The 22,464-nt window shown below is 34.1% G+C and overlaps 5 protein-coding genes across 11 annotated transcripts; 4 read left to right on the forward strand and 1 right to left on the reverse strand.

The window, feature by feature from the left end:
• Positions 1–1,545: 1,545 nt before the first annotated feature.
• Positions 1,546–11,882, reverse strand: LOC100882006 (histidine protein methyltransferase 1 homolog). 6 transcript variants are annotated; one of them, XM_012285072.2, is made up of 6 exons: positions 11,740–11,882; positions 11,326–11,568; positions 11,056–11,216; positions 10,754–10,983; positions 10,568–10,683; positions 10,353–10,493 (listed from the first exon to the last, which is right to left on the reverse strand). In XM_012285072.2, exons 1-6 carry the CDS (start codon positions 11,777–11,779, stop codon positions 10,456–10,458), a joined length of 828 nt encoding a protein of 275 aa, XP_012140462.2. In that variant the 5' UTR covers positions 11,780–11,882; the 3' UTR covers positions 10,353–10,455. The 6 variants fall into 6 exon arrangements, 1 of the variants encoding a protein (XP_012140462.2); XR_001095998.2 differs by lacking the exons at positions 10,353–10,493; positions 10,568–10,683; positions 10,754–10,983; ... (1 more) ...; positions 11,326–11,568; positions 11,740–11,882 and adding exons at positions 1,546–2,386; positions 2,474–6,614; positions 6,701–6,909; positions 8,999–9,120; XR_001095996.2 differs by lacking the exons at positions 10,353–10,493; positions 10,568–10,683; positions 10,754–10,983; ... (1 more) ...; positions 11,326–11,568; positions 11,740–11,882 and adding exons at positions 1,546–2,386; positions 2,474–6,614; positions 6,701–6,909; positions 8,519–8,656.
• On the forward strand, positions 5,663–7,328 carry SrpRbeta (signal recognition particle receptor beta). The gene is made up of 4 exons (XM_003703128.3): positions 5,663–5,803; positions 6,486–6,652; positions 6,738–6,877; positions 6,943–7,328. Exons 1-4 carry the CDS (start codon positions 5,710–5,712, stop codon positions 7,274–7,276), a joined length of 735 nt encoding a protein of 244 aa, XP_003703176.1. The 5' UTR covers positions 5,663–5,709; the 3' UTR covers positions 7,277–7,328.
• Positions 8,662–10,554, forward strand: LOC100877319 (pyridoxine/pyridoxamine 5'-phosphate oxidase). Of its 2 annotated transcripts, none has more exons than XM_003703127.3 (6): positions 8,662–8,814; positions 9,313–9,469; positions 9,529–9,628; positions 9,698–9,751; positions 9,908–10,107; positions 10,184–10,554. In XM_003703127.3, the coding sequence occupies exons 1-6, from the start codon at positions 8,760–8,762 to the stop codon at positions 10,347–10,349; spliced, it is 732 nt and encodes a 243-aa protein (XP_003703175.2). In that variant the 5' UTR covers positions 8,662–8,759; the 3' UTR covers positions 10,350–10,554. The 2 variants fall into 2 exon arrangements, with proteins under 2 accessions (XP_003703175.2, XP_076389118.1); XM_076533003.1 differs by lacking the exon at positions 8,662–8,814 and adding an exon at positions 9,165–9,222.
• Positions 11,882–15,942, forward strand: LOC143264689 (peptidoglycan-recognition protein SC2). Its single transcript, XM_076533002.1, has 5 exons — positions 11,882–12,304; positions 12,428–12,631; positions 12,931–13,303; positions 13,738–14,064; positions 14,504–15,942. The coding sequence occupies exons 3-5, from the start codon at positions 13,189–13,191 to the stop codon at positions 14,797–14,799; spliced, it is 738 nt and encodes a 245-aa protein (XP_076389117.1). The 5' UTR covers positions 11,882–12,304; positions 12,428–12,631; positions 12,931–13,188; the 3' UTR covers positions 14,800–15,942.
• On the forward strand, positions 15,631–22,421 carry LOC100882333 (peptidoglycan recognition protein 3). Its single transcript, XM_003703171.3, has 9 exons — positions 15,631–15,770; positions 17,519–17,625; positions 18,666–18,826; positions 19,280–19,439; positions 19,698–19,880; positions 20,769–20,858; positions 21,215–21,375; positions 21,846–22,008; positions 22,095–22,421. The coding sequence occupies exons 1-9, from the start codon at positions 15,706–15,708 to the stop codon at positions 22,277–22,279; spliced, it is 1,275 nt and encodes a 424-aa protein (XP_003703219.3). The 5' UTR covers positions 15,631–15,705; the 3' UTR covers positions 22,280–22,421.
• Positions 22,422–22,464: the final 43 nt, after the last annotated feature.

Below are 22,464 nucleotides of genomic sequence, written 5' to 3' on the forward strand. Positions count from 1 at the left end.
CGCTTTTGATTTTATTAATCATGAAATTTACTTGTTCATATTTGATATAGAAATTTCATAATATATTGTAAAAATATTTTTAATATAACGCACTCGTTTAAGACGAATGTCATTCCAACCCTTTGGTTATAATTTTATGTGGCAGCTTTGGGGGAAGTTCGACAACAACAGATCCAATTATATTCTTTTCCAGTTTCGCATTTCAAGACACCCAACAAAAAATGTCGACGTCATGAATTAAGTATTCCGAAGTCTGATCGTCGACATTAAACGCCTCGGTCGGGGCTCATAAAAATTTTATGTCTGTATCCCGATTCGGCGAATCGACCGATAATTGTCCAGACGCGAAAATCGATCCCCAATAAAAGTTCACGTCGACAGCCATTACGAACAGTCGAGCTCTCAATTTAAACTTTTCATTTCCTTTTTCCATGGCAATTTTCATTATACTTGATTAAGTGCTTGCCGATACAAATTTATATTTTATAGTTACGGGGCCTGATCAACTCTTGTTAATCACTTATGATTTTTATATTCGAAGTGGCGTAACATTTTATTTGCTTGTTTCTTCCGTTGGGGATATGTGCTGATATTTATGTAATGAACTAGTATTTCTTATATTTTTTATGTAGTGCAAGACGTAATGCTTAAATAGGATATCATTTTGTGGAGAAAAGTTTTGTCGAGTTCTCTACGCGTCGAGTTCCCCACGTGTTGTATTCTCCACGCGTCGAGTTCCCTACGCGTTGAGTTCTCCACGCGTTGTATTCTCTACGCGTTGAATTCCCCATGCGTGGTATTCTCTACGCGTTGAGATCCCCCTGCGTTGTATTCTCTACGCGTTGAGTTCTCCACGCGTGGTATTCTCTACGCATTGAGTTCCCTACGCGCTCTATTCTCTATGCGTCGAGTTCCCTACGCGTCGAGTTCCCCAAGCGTTGTATCCTCCACGCGTCGAGTTCCCTACGCGTTGAGTTCCCCACGCGTGGTATTCTCCACGCGTCGAGTTCCCTACGCGTTGAGTTCTCCACGCACTGTATTCTCTACGCGTTGAGTTATCTACGCGTCGAGTTCCCCACGCGTTGTAACCTCCACGCGTCGAGTTCCCTACGCGTTGAGTTCTCCACGCACTGTATTCTCCACGCGTCGAGTTCCCTACGCGTTGAGTTCTCCACGCACTGTATTCTCTACGCGTTGAATTCCCCATGCGTGGTATTCTCTACGCGTTGAGATCCCCATGCGTTGTATTCTCTACGCGTTGAGTTCTCAACGCGTGGTATTCTCTACGCATTGAGTTCTCAACGCGTGGTATTCTCTACGCATTGAGTTCCCTACGCGCTCTATTCTCTATGCGTCGAGTTCCCTACGCGTCGAGTTCCCCACGCGTCGAGTTCCCTACGTGTTGAGTTCCCCACGCACTGTATTCCCTACGCATTGAATTCCCCACGCGTGGTATTCTCTACGTGTCGAGTTCCCTAAGCGTTGAGTTCCCCACGCGTAGTATTCTCTACGCATTACTTTCCCTACGTGTTTCCCTACGAATTTCTTTAAACTCGCAACAAGGTAACATACGTAACATAACTCACTGACTTCTATAAATCACCCTTAAATCGTTTAATCCCTTACACAACGAATGATTTGTAAAGAGAGGAAGAAGCAAATAAATTTTGAAAAGTTCCATTAAAAATCGACCTGGATGATCAACATTACTTACGAGGTCGATTAAATCGATATATCAACATCCATCGGACGCAGTCGAAATAAGAAACTTTATATCGCAATATCCGAACTCGTAAATCCGAATCTCCCTGAACTGAAGGACCCATCCTCCCGGTTTCGTTCGGCCGAGCTTTTCAGCGGCGGAATAAAGAGTTTAGCGATCGATTGGCTTTTTATCGTGCGATTGGGAAGCTGCTCGCGCGAGCACGCCGACCAAACAGCACAAGCCAAAGCCAGCCAACCAGGGAACACGACCAACGATTTATGCCCGCCGACTTATTTGGCAGCATTGTTTACGGGCCAGGAAGCAGTTTGTCCCGGACACTCGGCTCCTTTTTTGCGATATAATTGCAGATTCTGCGCGTCCACGCAGCCAGGGCGGTCCTTTTTTGCGGCGGATCTTTTCTGTCCCACCGCGCTATAAGAAACTGCGATCGGCGCGACCGGGCTCTCACCCCCTCTCACGAATACCCCTTGCCGTATACAGTAGTCTGAAAAGCCGCATTTCGTACGGAAACGATTATCGATACACTATCGACGTCTTATTGATATTTCGAACCCTTATTCTCTTACTACTCGACGTTCATCTTGCGAGATGTTCGTTTCGCAAGATGGCGCTCGACTATTTTCTTCTTTTTTTACTTCTGGGGATTCGGAAATAACTTATCTGTAACAGAGAATTATCTGTAATATATGTTTTCTTTTACGATTGATTTTTACTGTTTATAAGATTAGAAAATTATAGTTCACTAACTTTTCAGTATATTTTAATCTACTTCTATTAATACATAGATACCTCTGTTAACAGGTTTTACGTCCATCTTACGAGATGTTCGTTTCACAAGATGGCGCTCGACATCCATTATATTTTTCTTCTTGTTTTACTTCTGTGGATTCAGAAATAACTTATCTGTAACAGAGAATTATCTATAACATATGTTTTCTTTTACGATAGATTTTTACTATTTATAAGATTAAAAAATTATACAATATCCTAACTTTTCAACATATTTTAATCTACTTCTATTAATAAATAGTTAATAGGTTCTTCAATAGGATACTTCTGTTAATAGGTACCTTAGTCATTGATCAACATTATAAACATTACTCTGCTATTTAATTTCAATATCCACTAATTTATTCTTGTGTACATTTGTAAAATTGAAATTGAACATATTTGAGTAAATTTAGCTTCATTCTAAATACTGCATTCATTTCGTATATTATTTTGAAACATCCTATGAAGTTAATTAAAAATACTCATCATAAATTTTTAAAAGAAAAATTATAAATTGTCCACAAATAATAGTTACAAAATTTTCATTCTTTCTGTTTGATGCATCATAGTTTTTTGGAAGGATTTTGGTCAGAATTTACCGTTTCCTCATTGTGTGCATTTTATCGATGGCTCTCCTGCTACCATCTTCGACCCGTTCGCTTTTACGGTAGCCCGATCCGACGTGTCCCGATTTTTTTCACCCTTCCCTTGCTCCAACCCCTCCTCTGCTTCCCCCTTTCACTCTGATTCGATCGGTAAACGTGCGACGGGACAAAGCACGGAGAAAGTATACATGCACCGTGGAGGAAATCGAAGATCTTTCGAGCCTTAATAGCCGCCCGCCAAGGACATCGTAATAAAGAACTGAAACTGATTGCAGATTTAAAGAGATGAGTCCCTTCCGCAACGCGATTCATTAAGTCATTGGTTCCGTGAATCAAGTTGCTGTTTTTTGCTGCTGCTGTTCTCCTGTAGACTCTGATCACGAATCGTAAACTGTTTTATGATTTTGAAATTAATTCTTCGGTATGAAAGATTTGAAAATTATTGAAGGGTAAAATTAAGTGTTTGAAATTGTAAATTAAATTTCCAGTAAATCTATAATATTATAATTACAACATAAAATAATGCACCGATAAATATCCGACAGATAACTGAACAGTGGAATCTATAACTTTGAAAATATAATATAACTTTGAAGTTTCTAAATCTCCAAAAGTTCCTAAATCTCCAAAAGTTTCTAAATCTCCTAAATTGCATATGTCCATCTCCAATTTCCCCTTCCTCCCATGCAAATCGTTTTAATTTATTATTCGAACACTCGAGTCATCAAGTGGAAATAAATCTATATTGCAAGTGACTGCACTAACGAGGATACCATCTTCAGAAAGCATACCGAAATGACGTTATCTGATATATGGTCGGTTCTCAAATGACGAGACGATCTAACATTACGCTAATTAAGGAGTACAATCTGCGAAGATGACATACGGTCTGCATAGAAGCAGACTGCATTTGTATAATGGAACCCATCATCTTCTCGCCCGCCGTTCAAAGGACTCGATCGACTCGATGATAATTGATACGCGTTTAATAATGAAAGATACATGAGGTAATTAAGAACATGCTCGCGAATTTATCAAGATCATTCGAGACACGCTATTAATGTCCGTCTCGTGTCAAGATACCGCAGATTGTGCTATTAACGATGATTGTGGACAAACGAACTGATCGTTCATTGAATTAATTTAGTACAATCTGAATAAATTGATGGGGCGGTTTAAAAAACATGTCTAAATTTTTCCATTGTTAAATTGCTATGATATTCTGTACAAAAATTATAATTTTTTAAGTAATTTGTTATCGAGCTGATTTCTTTATTTATGAGAAGATAGCGACTTTTACTGATCATGTATAAAATAGTATTTATTTGTGCAGCACAGTGGAAGTTAACACCAAGAGAGATATACCGCAAAGTTGATGAATTTGACTTCTGGGAGGCTCATGTGTTACTCTTCCCACAGACCGATACGAGCAAAATGAGTAAAGAATTCGAATTGATAAGATAAAAGAGATTCCAAACATTTCACGAGCGCGAACTGGTTAGCGGGCCCAAGGAGCGTTCTGGTTGTATGGAAACCTCGAGGGAGGACAGATAATCGATGAGGGGAACCAAGTGTCTTGACCATAGCGAGGAATTGACAGACAAGGCGCTATCCTAAAGGGAATTCTCGGCGAGAGATCGTGCTCTCCCGCCTGTGCCAGGAAGCGAAGCAATAAATTCGCGGATACGTTGCCGACAGAAGGATCTGATAGCGGCGAAACTTGCTCGCACAAAACCCTTTTTTTCGCCGTCCACCGAATATGGAAACGCACGACCCTTCGTTAAAACGATTCGAATAACCGTGACCGTGACAACAGTGTTTTTAACATTCCTTTTTCTGCGGCGAAAAAACCATTTGCGCTGAAGTGAATTTACTAATCACTTCTGCTTTATCGCTATTTGTTATCTTTTTCTTATGGGTATACTTCACAGTGAAACACGTGTGAGAAACTTGACTACCTTTCTGATAAATGGACCAAATATTTAGTGACAACATCGCTCTTTAGATTTTACCTATCCTCTTTTTAATTATTTTTAAATTGTTCTTAAATTTTTCATAAGGGTTCTAATACCTAAACTGTTCTTAGAATCTCCATAAATTCTTCATAAGTTTTACTTAGGTTCTCACATTATGCCTAGGCTTTAAACTCTGTGTAGACATTCATTAAATTCTCCCTAAATTATTCTTACACCCTCCCAAAACCCTCCCTTAGACCTCTAAAATTTTAATTATGATAGTCTTATGATCTACAAATGATAGAAGTGGATATACAGTAACCTGACATCTATTAACATTTAGTAACACCAAATACTCAAACAGAAAATGCTACCTGTATTACCCAAAGTGAATAAGACGATTTCTACCTTATTGCGCCTCAACAAGATCTGAAGAACCGACTAAGCATCTCATTCATATTCTCACCTCAAATCTCAGTCGGTATAGTAGTATCTGACACAGAAATTCATAATGTAAAATGTCTCTTATAGTTTGTCTATGGTGATATCATGTGGAACTGGTAGTATAACGTATACAATTACAGATGTGACTCTATATAATCCACGTATGTCCACGAGGTGGCTGAAGTAAATACAGGAGAAAACTATCACGATGGAAAAATATGTAAAGCGACTCACGGGTCACAATGTGGATTCACAATTGATGGGCATATTAGCTGCTGTAATTGCGATAATACTGACCTTAGGTAATCAAATACAATTCTTATAGGTTATAAGTCCCTTATGCTTATATACATATGCCAAGTCAGTAATTTCATGTTTTATGTATTAAAAATTTCATAGTACTGTGTGGTAGTGTCTAATTGAAACCACAAATTGTATTTTCTGCTTATTTATTATCACATTATTCAAAATAACATCACAGTTCCTTTTTGTACTTAGCAAAACTAAAAATATGTTTAGCTAACATTACCAATAAATTACACATTTAATTGTATATACAACTTGAGATTTATAGACATCATTTGGACAATTAAAGACATTCTTACATATTTATACATCTTATATACTTATACAGATTTTTGAAAATATTGTTTGTCATTTTAATGTCTATGAATCTCATACACAGTCTCAGTACCATTTGTAAACTCCTATAAACATTGTGTTGTTTATTTAAAATAAATTTATGTCATAATATCTGCAGTAATTATGAAACAATATACAAATTGTTACTAAGAATGAAACAAACATAATATTATGATTATATATGTAATACAAAAATAGATGCATTCTTGTATGAAAGTTTGTTCAAGCCACAATTCCAGTACCCATACATTCAACTCTGCAGTGCAATCTTTTTGGTACTAATGATTTATATGTAGGCATTGCTATGCTGTTTATAAATTGTCATTTTATTTCTTTCTTCAGTTTTGTTTGCCATATGGCGCAAGAAAAGATCCGTGGGAAACAGTATACTATTAACTGGTCTCAGTGATGCTGGTAAAACACTGATATATGCACGCCTACTGTGTTCTAAATTTGTTAAAACACACACGTCTGTAAAAGAAAATGTAGGGGATATTCTGGTCAATAATGTAAGTCTTTGTGAATATATTTTTGACACAACATAAATCTTTACATACCAAAAGCATAGGCCATTAAATTTGGTTAAATATTTAGCGCTTCCTGAAGATTGTTGATATACCTGGTCATGAACGTTTGCGCTACAAATATTTTGATCAGTTTAAATTATCTGCAAAAGGACTTGTCTATGTGATTGACTCTGTGACTTTCCAAAAGGACATCCGAGATGTAGCAGAGTAAGTATCCATAAGTGATACTTCATCACATTCTGTAACAGAAATAATAAGAATTCTGATTTTAGGTTTTTATATAATTTATTGTCTGATCCTGTTATACAGAAGAAGCCTGTGCTTATTTTATGCAACAAACAAGATCAAACTATGGCAAAAGGTTCTGTTGTCATAAAAGCTTTATTAGAAAAAGAAATGAATTTATTACGTATGACAAAAACAAGTCAACTAGAGGCTACAGATGCATCATCAACAAATTTCTTTCTTGGAAAACAGGGAAAAGATTTTGAATTTTCCCTCTTAGATACAAGCATTGAATTTGCAGAGTGCAGTGCATTTAACAAAGACCCCGACACTTCTGCTGATATCGACCAATTGAACAGTTGGTTAAAGAGAATTGCATAAAAATGTATGTTTTATTATTCCAAATAAATTATTTGTTTGTACTTTTTTAAAATATTTCATTACTGTATACATATAAACATATAAAAATCCCATATTAAAAATAGGAGTTATATCGCCCTATTAAAAATCTCGAAATATCTTGTCTAACATTGTTTACAAATCTTACACTATTTGATCTAACCTAGCAAAACTATAGTTTGCTGTAGAATACAATATTAATCACATAATTCGTTCATTTTGTTCACTTATAACAATTACATTTAAACATTATTCTCATTTCATAAACATTTAACACGAATGACATATACAACTTGTTTATTTCTAATAACTATTCCAAGGGTGTAGTGGGGCGAACTGAGGACCTCATACGGCAAAACTGGAAAACTACGGCGATCCTTGTTTCTTTAGGATTGTTTTGTACAAAAGAAATAAGGATAGTAAAAATGTGTGGATTCTGAAAAGAAAAAGCAATATTTTGGCTGTCAATTTTTCTGCAGAAAAGAAATCAGGAAAAATAAGATTTGCCAGAATTTTTTAATTTCGCCGCATGAAGTCTTAAAACACCCCTTAGATGAACTACCCTAATGTGATGGCATGGAACCAAGTAGTTTCATTAATTAACATGAAAAAGAATTCTGTATACATTCTTTTAATTATAAGTATATAGATATGAACAATATTTGAATACAAATTTTTATCATTTTGACAAGCAGTATACATATTTTAATTTATCAGTACTCATATAAGTATTTCGTTCTTATTATGAACAATTTGTATTCTCGTATTGTTGATAATCATATTTCGAAATAATCGTTGCATTTCTTATGTTGTGATAAATATTATTCTAGAACTAATGACCTCATAACGTCGTTAAATGTTTTAACATTTTGGACAGCGTCTTCAAAATTATACTAAATTATAAAAGAAGAATATGAATTAAGTGAAAACATTAGATATAAAAGAAAAATTACGCAAGAGTGAATTAATATCTCAAGATTATTGATACGCATCATATTACAGTGTTGTATTGCAACGGCGTAATAAGTGTTCTTCAAATTTCAAGATTACAGACATCAGTCAATGTATACGAAATTGTTAATTAAAATAATAAAATTGTACATGAAAATTTAAATAAGATGAGAGGTAATTTCTACACAAATTATATAGCTGAAAAACGCACAAATACATCAAATAAAAGTGATTAAATATATAGAAATATGATGCAAAAGTGTTGCGTCTTACTACACTGTGCGCCATCTTTCACGCAAGAGGAACAGGGATAACCTCTAACCACATCAAACGAATTGCGTTATACAAATAACGCCACTATAGCATAGTAACGGTGCTATATATACTCATTTTTATCAATTTACGTTTAAATGAGTTTCCTCATTCTCACACTCTGTGTCAGCGACGTTCAATCTCTCCCTTCCATTCAACATCAGCTGTTTCTCTGTCAAACGATCGAACAGGATACCGCATAATGTTATCCGCAAAACCTACCACCCAAGAGACAAACTACAATATTGACATCGGAGGTAAAGTTGATTTAATAATTATATTTGCATAATAATTATAAAGAACTCATTCCACAACGCAATTCCAAGAACTGGTTATATGCACGTGCTGTTTTTTCTAAATTAATTTGCATTCGTCTTTCGAATTTTTCACACAGTAACCAAAGAACGATTGTCACCTGTGATCTCTTTAATTTAGACTTACGTTTTGTGTCTGCAACAGTCACACAAATGAAATTTCAGCGCAAAAGGTGCTTCTGAAGTTACCATTGGCACACCTGTTATCGAACACCAAGGCGTGGTAGCAGGTGTAATATTCTACCGCGAGAATGCGTTGATAACTATTTTGATTTAATTGTTAACACCGGTCATTTTTGTAAAATATAATGCGTGCAAACACGTGGGAACACAAAGACAATTCAAAATATCGTTTCGTAAATTATTTTTCTAAATCGCAATATCCCTATACTATCCCTAGATTTTAATTAACGATTAAATATTTGTAAATTGTTCTTACAGGTATGAGACTTAAGTACAAAGACAAAAGCGAGACTTTTACCGAGGACCATCTCGTAAGCAAGGAACCTATTGGCCAATTCAAAGCATGGTTTGAAGAGGCTTGTAAAACGCCGCAAATTTTTGAAGCGAATGCCATGTTTCTTGCCACAGCTACCAAGTAATATAAACTGAACGTATTTGTTATTCACGTATTTATAAAAATATTGCTTTCTACAGAGATGGAATTCCGTCGGTTCGAGCAGTATTACTTAAGGGTTATGGTACTGATGGGTTCAAATTCTACACAAACTACGAGAGCAGAAAGGGTCGCGAACTAGTAAGTTTGTTGAATTTATGAGAAAATGAATTTATCACGGTCGATACAAATGATTCACTGAACTTTTAGGCTGAGAACCCGAATGCTGCTCTAACATTTTACTGGGAACCTTTGAGACGAGGCGTAAGAACCGATATCGATTTATGGTACTGTAGGGAGAGATTGAATCGATTGTTTGGATGTATATTAGAATTCGAATTTCAGATCATTCGTTTACTTATATTATTCAGCTTTTTCTAATTAATTTTTTTTTATGTTACAATGTTATTTTTTTGTTAGGTGCGTGTTGAGGGCAAAGTGAAGAAAACGTCGGCCGAAGATTCGGATCAGTATTTTAACAGTCGGCCATATCCTAGTCAGATAGGGTCCATGGCTAGCAAGCAAAGCACCGTGATAGCAAGCAGACAAACGCTCATGGTAAAAGAAAGGGAATTAACAGCGCAGTTTCCGGAAGGACAAGTTAAAAGGCCGGAATGGTGGTAATTAATTCGACCATAATTTAAAAATTGCACAAATATTTTATGATAAATTGATATTATCGAAGAAATATTCCAGGGGCGGTTACATCGTTGTTCCACATTCTGTGGAATTCTGGCAGGGCCAGAGCGATCGTTTACACGATAGAATTCGTTTTCGACGACCAAAACCAAAGGAAAAAATTGATAATGTACTCGTTCATCAGGGAGATAATGGATGGGTTTATGAAAGACTATCTCCATAAAAATTTGCTAAATTAAAAATATTTATTTTATATAAATGTAAATGTACAATGGTTCTTTGTTAGGTGAACAGATAATAGCAAGAGGTGGTGGATAAGACTACAACCATTATATCCTTGTTATCTTCAAGATTTCTCTTTGCAATCCTAGAATATGTTTATAATTGTTGTTGAAATACTTAGGAAAATATATTTACTGTATAACAAATAGGACTAATTACCCTCTTGACTTTTCCATACTATTTCAGTATTAAAAACACCATCTTCATTTATAAGATTTTGAAATTGCCTCATTCCTCCCCCAACACCAAAATAGTAACTTTTACCACCAATATACCTGAAGATATTATATGATAATATTATCATTTCCTATGTAAACCTAACCATGACCTAATAATAATACTTGCCCAATGCCATTTTGACTCAACCTTTGTTTGAAAACCTCATACAATTTTCTATGATTGTCAGGATTATAAATTGTTTCACTGGTAAAGATGAGATCATATTTTTCTGACTCCAATTTTGTAAATGACTCCCAGTCACCACTAAAGAACTTACACCTCTTTAATACACTTCCTCGATCCTCAAAATTTAGTAAAACATTTGGAACTGTTATGGATTTAATTACTTCTACATTCTGTAATAATATTTATTTGCATTCATAATATTGCAAAAAGTCTATAGTATGTGGTAAAAGAAAGAAACTAACATAATCTTGAAAGTGAACAGTGGAATTTTTTAAAAGAGCAATAAGACCAATAATACCAGCACCGCATCCTAAATCCAATACAACCTTATCTTGGAATTGTATATTATTATCAAATATATAACGACTGAGATCGTAACTGCATTCCCAGATTTTTAAACCACCTTGATACAACAGTTTAAATGATTTATTGCTAACAATGACAAAACAAGTGGATTAAGAATTGGAGCCTTAATTAAATAAAATTCATTCATTCAAATAAGCACGAACTACCTTCATATTGAGCTGGAATAAGATCAGAGTGTCGCAACTCTGCATCTATAATATTCCTACAATTTTCTGCTGTTAAATTTTGTAACACCTTTTCAGAACGAATCAATTTTAATTTACAACCCGGATATACGAGATTCTCCGTGTAATCGTTTGATTCATAATGGGTTTCAATTTCCGATTTTAATACCTCTATCATCGAGGCCGGTAGCCAATTAACTGATAATTTTTTAGCATCATCTTTTTCTGAAATAATTAACCTAATAAAATTCTTCGAATTCTATATGAATATTAGAGAGATTTATATAATAAATCTAAAAATAGCTGTTGCGCAGAAGCGAGGCGGAGTAAACATAACCACAAAATTGAATTTTCAATACACGTTTGTGTTAATTAGTTAAAAATAAACGAAAATACCTTCTGTTTCGCTGTCTTTTGAAAATCCAAATTTGAACATCTTGATTCTGACGCTGTAAATTACATTCACGTTACGACAAGATGAAACGAAAAGAACACCACTACGGATAAGTTAGATCTCTACTGAAGCCAATATTCGTACTGAAGCGATCTCTATCGATTAATCGATACACCATATTTAAAATTCGCGCCAAAATACTAGATCGTGTTTAATTCACTTTTAATATTACTTTTCTATTGCAATATAAATATTAATTTGAGATTAACTTAAGATTAATATTTGGGGAGATTAATATTTTGTTTAATGTTTAATAGTTTATGGTGGTGCAACAAATAAATAGATCAAGTATAATTTATTTTAAATATTCCATTGTTTTTAAATGTATAGCTGTTAAATATTATTGACATAATTAATTCCCTGAAATATTGGATATTAATTAATTTTTTTGAATAGATGTGTTAAATAATTATTTTTTCTGATAAAGGCTCCGTCATGGAAAACTTTGGAACAACGAAAACACCTTCACTTATAAAGTTTGAAGTCACCACAAAGCCGCTCTTTACGGTAGATATTATCATTTAGATTATTTAATCTAATCTGTTAACAACAATAAAAAGAAGACTTGAACGTATATGTTCGTCTCGATAACTTTTTGATGATCATCATGATAATTATTTTTATTTGTAGGTCACATCGTTCACATTACCCGAAGACATCCACAGAAACGACCATTCAGAGCGTACAAAAATTGTTTTCAAATTAAATTTTATCTGACCCCAAAACAACCAAACAAACTGGTAGTAATGAATTACGATAAACGACTCAAAAGACAACATAAAAACTTCACTGACCATTTTGCTAAACCGATAATTATATTATCGCGACTCAACCGTAATTGTCTACATTTAGTTACCTACAATTCATCATTGAATCCTTATCTATGAATGATTAAAGCAGTTCCCCGTACATGATCATCGAATTTCTGATAATACATTTACACACACCAAGGAGAAAGCACTCGTACTATCGATTACGTCACAAGATAGTGATTTGAAAAATTCAAATCTTTTGAATAAACTTGAAAAAAGGAAACACGAATGAAATCCCTCGTATCTGTTGTTTTAATACGTATTTTTATTTGATACAAACAAGTTATCGTTGTGTTTCATAATACTTTTTCATTGTTACAGATTGCAAATAATTTTTTTTCAATTCACGATATTTGTAGGGTCAGAACAGATTATCGACTGGCGACTCGCGAATTCGTCAGTAGGTTTATTCTTGTTTTCGTAATACAACGATCTAAAGAGCGGGGAGGGTTAACAGACCCAACGTGAGTTTCTGAGGGACTTCCCGGTCACGTTCGATTTTTCGTTTAAAAGCCGCCGTCCTTTCTTCGTTCCCGTTCAGTTATACTTTTAACGACGAATTGCAAGTTCCTGAGAATTATGGGGTCGCATGTGATCTTCTTTTGTGTCGTGTACTCTGCTATTGTGCTCCTGTCGGTTATAACCATTGCTATCGCCATACCGATCAGTTGGACTAACTTCGAAAAGGATGTTGGTAATGTATTTCAATCAATCTTTTTGTAAATTAATTTGTAAACAAACGTGTGCAACAATGACCAACATATTTATAATCATATATTAGTTATGCATTGGAATTCGTTGCAAGGATTTGTAACAAGGAAGCAATGTTCAACCTAAATTCCTAGATTGAACATTCCTAAAAATCTTTGATATATTCATAGAAAAGTTTCATATCATAAATATTAAATTTTTAATATTTATTATATTTTTTTCCGTTCCACATGTTTCTTTAGGATTTTTATTTTCGATCAAATTTTTATTGTCATTAAAAATAATGCACTAAAAACTTCGACAAGTGTTTCCAATTTTTTTTAAATGTCTAAGTTTGCCTATAACACGTGAACAAACATCTACCTTGATGCTAACAGAAGCTAATGTCAATGATTTATATTTTTTTATTTTATTCAGAGCTGCCTAGGATAGTGAGTAGAGAAGAATGGGGAGCCAGAAAAGCAATGGGTCACGAATTGATGGAAGTAACACCAGCTCCATACGTGGTGGTCCACCATGGAGGCATCCCTTGTTACTGTAACACTCAAGAAACGTGCTCCGCGATCGTCAGAAACTACCAAAATCTACACATAGACGGCAGAGGGTGGTTTGACATTGGCTACAATTTCGTTATTGGTGAAGATGGAAACGCTTACGAGGGTCGAGGATGGAATTACACTGGGGCACACGCACCGGGATACAACAACCAGAGCATTGGAATATGTATCATTGGTGATTTCAGTGGTAGGTGTTTTGTGTCTGAAATATTAGCATATTAATGTTGCTAGTCTCAGACTGTGAAAAAAGATGTTGAAGTGACTTTCAACATTGGAAAACTTGTCTAAATGATTTCGGATATTTTACTACATTTATTTATTTTTTATTCCGAATTCGATCGTAAAATTAACCTTAACTAAAAATGATGAAGTTCAAAGTATAAATGATATGTTCAAATGAGTTGAATATTTCAAAGACTTGAATATTCAATGATTTGAATAGTTCAAAGTATAAAATTCATATTATAAGAAAAATTCTCAAAACTCCTGTAAATAGAGCAAATAAAAATAGAGTAAAATAGAATACAGTCTGAGGAAAAGGTCTGACTAAAATATACAAACTTCACATCCTAAAAATTGAATTTATTAAAACTTGCAATAATCATTGACTTAAAAATTTTACATAGATTTCCTGCCGGATAACACCGCTCTAAGAACTCTAAATTCCCTTATCGATTACGGAGTGTCACTCGGCAAAATAAACAAAGATTATCGCGTCATAGGACACCGACAAGTGAGAGACACCGTGTGTCCAGGAGAAGAATTTTACAAGTACGTTCAAACGCATCCACGATGGACACCAAAGCCTATACCGAAGTATTCGAAAGTTAACGTGACAAAATCAGCGGAAATAATTCCTATCGTGAATGACTATACCGGGTGTATTTCGAAAGATGAGCGAGCTCTCATGAACACTCGTTAATCATTTACCTGTCAGACGATTTATCACAAATCGGATACGAACAATAAGGGTTATCATAAATTTGATAACGTTAGGAAAATTATATGAAACACAGTTCATAATTTAAGTTGTACAGTTAGAAGTAAATGAGAACTGTTATGTAGATATGTGTGTAATAAATATTTTTACATTCGTTTGTAATATTACGCGATTTTGAAAAAAGATGTTAACGATAGATGTTCAATGAAAAAATTTGTATATAAAAATTTTTGCGCAGGGCTCCACAAAGGCTAATTACGCCATTGGTTTGTTATAATCTTAAGGTACGTTCACATGTTAATTCCCCAGTGAAAACAGCTGTATGGCATACTAACACAATTACTGAATTATCTTTCTCTTTTCAATTTGAACTTTCTATTTGATACTATGTAAGGAACATGTGTTAGAGTTACATAAAATTTTTGTTTGATTATTTATTATCTTATTTGATTATGGCTAGTCACCGATGACCCCCTCCGGGCATAAAACGTCTACAAAGTCTGCATCACGTTTTTCATCGATGTAGCTTTGGTGATTGCACTTATCGCATCTTCTGAGGCTAATTGTGATGCTGGCGAAATATTGAGAATAGTTCCGTGTCGGACACGACGGAATTACAACGATAATTGCGGTTTATAACAGATATTATAATAGTGTGATCGGAGAGTTTTAAAATTGTAATTCAGGTATGTTTTCACTGTGACATATTTCTTCTTTTATCATTTATTTACCGCAACTTATGTATCGAGTTTTTGCTGTAGTAGAAACGGCACGTGTAGTCAGTCATCTTAGAATGTTACTATAATCTGGTACATTGTATTAGTATAGTATTAATGTGATTCAAAAGTGATCCTTCTAATAATTCGATTATGTAACATAAAATTTGAGATGCGACTACCAGTGATTCCCAGGGCATTCAACGTATTAATAACAAACGGATGTACTTGCACATTGTATGTATTCTTTTACGCAGATATCTCATTTCCAGTCAGTAGATAAATTATGCTATTTATCCGCTTATTAATGATCGTAGTATTTGTAATAGATTAAGATCTCCGATGATCAACGCAAAGTTCCTAATTTAGATAAGTGTGAATCGAATGAAAATAAAGGATGTTTCTTTAACTCTTCGTCAATTAATATCCCTTGATCCCTTGATCCCTTCATTAAAATTAATAAATTCTTTTGACATTGATAAGTCACTGTGATGTAAAGTTATTTTATTTACTTTTGTTATTATGTTATTTATGTAGAGTGTCAATAATCCCTACATCTTTAAACTTGTTATCTGTAGATTCATAGATTCTTAGATCTTTAGATTTTTTAGACCTTGAAATTTAGATCTTGGTTCCTAGATTTTTTGATAGTTAGATCTGTTGATGTTTGTATCTTCAGATGTAATTCTCTATTGTGTAGTGATCTATATACAGATTTCTAAATATCTAGATTTTTAGATCTTTGGATATTTAGACTATGAGGCACCTAGGTTTATAGATTCTTCTGGATTCTCTAATATGTAGAACTTTAGATACCTAGAATCAATCAATATCTAGAACCTTAGATACCTACATTCCCAAATAGGACACTAGATACCTGGATCTCTAGATATTAGGATCTCTATTTCCCTTGAAACGTAAATTCCCAGATACCTAGATCCATGGATACCTAGATCCATGGATACCTAGATCCATGGATACCTAGATCCATAGATACCTAGATCCATGGATACCTAGATCCATAGATAGCTAGATCCATAGATACCTAGATCCATAGATAGCTAAATCCATGGATAGCTAGATCCATAGATAGCTAGATCCATGGATACCTAGATCCATAGATACCTAGATCCATGGATACCTAGATCCATAGATACCTAGATCCATGAATACCTAGATCCATAGGTAGCTAGATCCATGGATACCTAGATCCATAGATACCTAGATCCATAGATACCTAGATCCATGGATACCTAGATCCATGGATACCTAGATCCATGGATACCTAGATCCATGGATACCTAGATCCATTGGATAGCTAGATCCATAGATACCTAGATCCATAGATACCTAGATCCATGGATACCTAGATCCATGGATACCTAGATTCAGAGATACCTAGATCCATAGATAGCTAGATCCATGGATACCTAGATCCATGGATACCTAGATCCATGGATATCTAGATCCATAGATACCTACATCCCCAGATACCTATATCCCTAGACACCTAAATCCCCAGATATCTAGATCTCCAGATACCTAAGTCCTCAGATATCTAGATCCCCAGATACCTAGATCCCCATATACCTAAATCCCACATACCTAAATCCGCAGATACAGATTTTCAAATCCTTAACCTCCAAATCCCTCAGTGCTACATATCTCCTCATCCTCATCCTCCCAAGTCCCCACATTCCCAAAGTCCCAATAACACAAACGAAAAACCCAATATCCCCAAAATCCTATATCTCCAAATTTTTCCATTTTCGCAAATTGTTAACATACAATCCTTCTTTTATAAAATAATGAAACAGATTTTCCTCTTGAACCGATATCACACAAATCAATCAATACGACTTCAAACTCGAACGATTCAAAGATGAATCTAAATTGAACGCAAGTAGTGCGTACAGGCCTGGTCTCTCATGACCAAAGATCAAGAAATGGGTTACGTGTACGCTATATATTAATGTTGCTTGAAGTTTCAGTGTCAGTTTATTGCGAACGACGAAAATGGCGAAATTGGCAATTACGCTTCTGTTAGCGGCACTCTGTCAGCTGGTGGTTTGTGCTCAGATCGAGACTATTGGTAATAAAACTTATAAGTATTTCAAAAAAAAGCTGTCCCAGTGATCGAACGTCATGAATCGCTTATGAAAATAGTGCAAACTCCGAACAGTGTTTTCTTTTTTTCCTGCGTTCGCTATTTGTCGATCCAATGGAGAACGCGGATTTCGCTGAAGATGATCATTGTAAATAATATTGTATTTGTTTTTGATGGATGTACTTGTTTGTTGCGAACGTCGAGTTTTCTATGACGATTTAATTTGCATGAAATTCTTGGAACGATTGATTCACTGACCAGATTGGATACTTCTTGAATCGAGTCACTTGAAAACTTGATAATTACCGTCGCGATAGTGCGATGACACTGTTTACATAATCATTCACGGCCACACATTCATGCTACTTTAATTACACATTCAGAGGAAATCATTTTCTTGTTGACAAGTATTTTTATTGTCACGCGTTTCTCTCGACGCCATGTTTGTCATCAGACGCACCAGAAGATGTTTTTACAAAATAAGTTACTTGTAAAATTAGAAGTCGTACTTATCTCCTTTTTAATGTAAATTAAAATATTTCTAACATATTGCTATTTTAAGTATTATTATTTCAGTACTTTACATGAATTTTAAAAGCATAATTAAATATGTTTCCTACATTTAGGTTAGGATTTCAGGAATTTTATGAAAATGCACACAGTGTGAAATTCAAAAATTTTCTTATTAAAGAAAATTCTTTCTTATAAAGAATTGTTTCTTATTAAACAATATCTAGAAGATCTGCTGCATACATTTTCCATTTTCAAAAGAAATTAAAATTAAACTTAAAAATGTTTACACCACTCGTGTATCAATATAGATCGGTAAGATCAGTGACACAAACAATTAAGATTACAGCCAAAAACGTGTGACAAATGATATCAACCTAAAATAAGAAAACACTCGAGAAACGTTTAATCTCTTAAGTACTTAATAGTTTTCTTAAAACGTTTTCGTGTTTTGATAATACGTATAAAGGATATCGATAAAGGTTATTTAGGGAAGCAATTCTGAATTCCTCCAGCTAAGCTAAATATAATACCGAGAGCAGATTGGGGTGCAAAACCGCCAAAAGAACCTGCAAATAATTTTCCAAGCACACCATCGTATGTCGTCATTCATCACTCAGCGACTGATGGCTGCACCACTGAAGCCATTTGCAAAGCCAGAATTAGAAGTTTTCAGGTAAATTTTTTGGGTTCTCTAGGTTTACATTTAATGCAGGAAGCTAGAACTAGATTTCTTACATTTTTAAGAACCATCTAACGTTATAATAGTTTATGGTTTTCTGATGTTATAAAATTAAAAAATTCTACAATTCTGTTTTGAGTTCCTCAAGTTTTACAGTTCCAAACTTCCAAAATTCAGAAATGTAAAAATCCCACAAACTCTCGAGTCTATGGGGTTCTTCAAGGGTCAACAGCTCGAAAGTCTCAAAGCTTCAAAGTTTCAAAATTTCAAAATTTGGAAGCCATGTTCCATAGACTCTCTCGAAGTTCCACAGTCGCAAAATTTTAGAACTCGAACGTTTCAAAGTTTCAAAATTTCAGTATCTCTTGGTCGCAAACTTCCAAAGTCCCAAAACTCAATATCTCAAAAATTTCAAATATTTCAACTAATTACACGATTACGTTGCAGGATTACCACATGAACCACAACAAGTGGAACGATATAGGTTATAATTTCATAGTCGGACAAGATGGAAACATATATGAAGGAGTAGGATGGAAAGTTGGAACACATACGGCTAATTACAACTCGAAGAGCATTGGAATTTGTGTAATAGGCAATTTTATGAGTGAGTTCATATTTCCAATAATTTATACCAAATACTCCAACCAATTCTGCAGGGATATTATTCAAAATCGAACAATGTAGTCAAACTTTAGCTGAATTAAATCAAAACAATGAAATATAAAACTATAGTTTGTAAATTAATATTAGAACTACTGATCAACTTCAAGTTCCTTCAACTTCCTGATTTTGTTGAAGTTTTCTCAAAATGTACACTAACTCCTATCGAAATAGAAAGTAATTGAAATTATGTTAATTACAGCTCACGATCCGAATACAGCGGCCCTAAACGCAGTGAAAAATTTGATATCGCACGGTGTGGACATCGGAAAAATAAGTTCAAACTATAAATTGTTTGGACATCGACAATTGAAGCAAACGCTATGCCCAGGGGATAGTCTCTACAGAACGATTAAGACCTGGCCTAACTGGACTGAAAATCCATAATTAAAATACTTAAAAATTATTTTGAGCTATCAATGTTTCTGTATTCTCAACATTGTATCTCTTTTTAGTTTCTTAATAAATCGTACTTTATGTTGGATGCTATATTCTGATGCCTGAATTAAAATTACTTTTGTCCCTATCATTGTCTATTATTTTGTTCCTGCAATCTTGTATAATTGTGCTGAGGGTACTAATTGAATTTGTTGAATCTTAATGTTTTACATGATTCCTTAATTGCGTTGACTGTAATGAGAATTAATAATAGCTTGTTGAATTTTGTACCCTTAGATATTAATAATCCTGTGTCAACCGAAAATAACACAGATCACACGATAAATTTTTGTAGATTAATTCCAGATATTAATAGCAATATGATAACATTTGATATACTCATTAAAACGATTTGATAATTATTTAAAATATTGAAGTCATCTATTATTTATTTATGTAAAATAGATGGGCACAGTTTCACCCTTTATAAGTTTGAATTAAAAGTAGAAAATTTGAAAAATTTGGACTAAAGTAGAAAAATAAATAAATCGAGAATAACATGTGAACCTAAGACACTCTTTTAGTTTAACAAAATATTTTTACTAAAATTTCTTAATAAATTTTGTCGCCTAAAATAAGAGATCTATGATCTATCACCTTGACGGGTTGAAGATGTAATTTTTCCACTAGATATAAGACGAAAAGATGAATTGAAATCTTTCACGAAAATCGTATTGTACCATCAGTCAATATCTTGATTATTATTAAGACTTAAAGAGTAAACACGAATTGCTCTCAAATAAATCGGGGAACCCCACTCTCGCATCAAACATGGAGAAATGAGATACATCCGTATTATAAATTGGAGCTAATCGAAGTTTCGGTGTCAGTTAATTACAAGCAATGAACATGGTGAAATTAACAATTACGCTTCTTGTGGCCGCAGTTTGTCTGCTGGGGGTTTCTGCTGATATTCACGTTTTTGGTAAAGTACCTTATTCTTTTTTAAAAACTATTATACTGATCTAACTTTGTAAGTCACAAATGGTGGTAAATTGCTGAAGAATTGAAAATTTAGCGACCCAACATTAAGTAATGTATGCGTTAACTTTTAGTTTTTGTGAAATATTGAGTTTACATATATTGTTATATTAAATTTAAATAGTCTTTACATTATTCCAATAATAGTCTTTGTGTATATTCCACGAGTATCTCCATTATACATCTTCTTTAAATTTCATTTAAAGTTAGAGTGTTACAATCTAAGAATGTGAAAGACATTGATACAATTTTCTCAAAGAAATAGAAAAGAACTAATTTCTAATTTTAACAATTTTTTAGCTCGCCCAAATATAGTATCTAGAGCAGAATGGGGAGCAAGGTCGGCGAACGGACCTGTAACTACTATGACAAGAACACCATCTTTCGTAATCATTCATCATTCTGCGGGTGCTTCTTGCACGTCTAAATCGGCTTGTTCAACCCAAGTGAAAAATTATCAGGTATTCTTTTTCGTTTTTTTATGAAATACTAAAAGTCTAAAAGCAAAAATCTACAAGTTTTCGTGGATGGTAACTCTAGGATTTAATTGTAGAAAGACAAACTTTTATTTATTATAAACTTGTCACTCTTATGTTCATACACTTCTCCATTTTGCTGTACTAGTGAGAGTTATGTATCTCTTAAATTATTTTTTGTTTCTAACTAATTTTATGAACATGTTAATTCAATCACTAATTCAATCACTAAATCAATCATTAATTCAATTACTAATTCAATCACTAAATCGATCATTAATTCAATTACTAATTCAATCACATATTGCAGAATCAACATCTCAAGACTGAAAACCCCAAATTTTTCATAAAATGTTACTCTCCACTCCACTAAACTAACATTTATATATTTGCAATATAATACAGTTACATATTAAATTATTATCATTCCTCATTTCGAATTTAATGCATCACAGAATCAACATATCAACACTAACCACTGGTCCGACATTGGCTACAACTTCTTAGTGGGAGAAGATGGAAACGTATACGAAGGAAGAGGATGGGGCAAAGTTGGTGCACATGCGCCTAATTACAACTCCAAGAGCATAGGAATTTGCGTTATGGGCAATTATATGAGTAAGTTCACTACACATTACTATAATACAATATCGATTATAATTAACTTTTACGTCGAGTGTAACTGAACATTCATTTATTTTCAGATCGCAATCCGAATTCAGCGGCGATCAGTGCTGTCAAGAATTTGATACAATACGGTGTGGATCTTGGAAAAATAACTTCAGGCTACAAACTTCTTGGACACCGACAAACGAAAGCTACTTCTTGCCCTGGTGACACCTTCTACAGACTGATTCAAAGTTGGCCTCATTGGTCCTCGTCTGCGTAATTTAATTTCCAAAAATCTTCGAATGTCTTTGATTTTTTATTGAAACTGTTGTACATTGTGTATTACGAAGTATTATGTACTGTTATGTCAGTTTTCTGACAATTGTTTGAAATAAAATTACTGTTGCTTCTGCAGAAAATTATTTTATTCTGTAGTATATTATTTTATTCCCGAATATTTATTGG

The sequence above is a fragment of the Megachile rotundata genome, chromosome 6 (genome assembly GCF_050947335.1).
Source record: "Megachile rotundata isolate GNS110a chromosome 6, iyMegRotu1, whole genome shotgun sequence".
Lineage (NCBI taxonomy): Eukaryota > Metazoa > Arthropoda > Insecta > Hymenoptera > Megachilidae > Megachile > Megachile rotundata.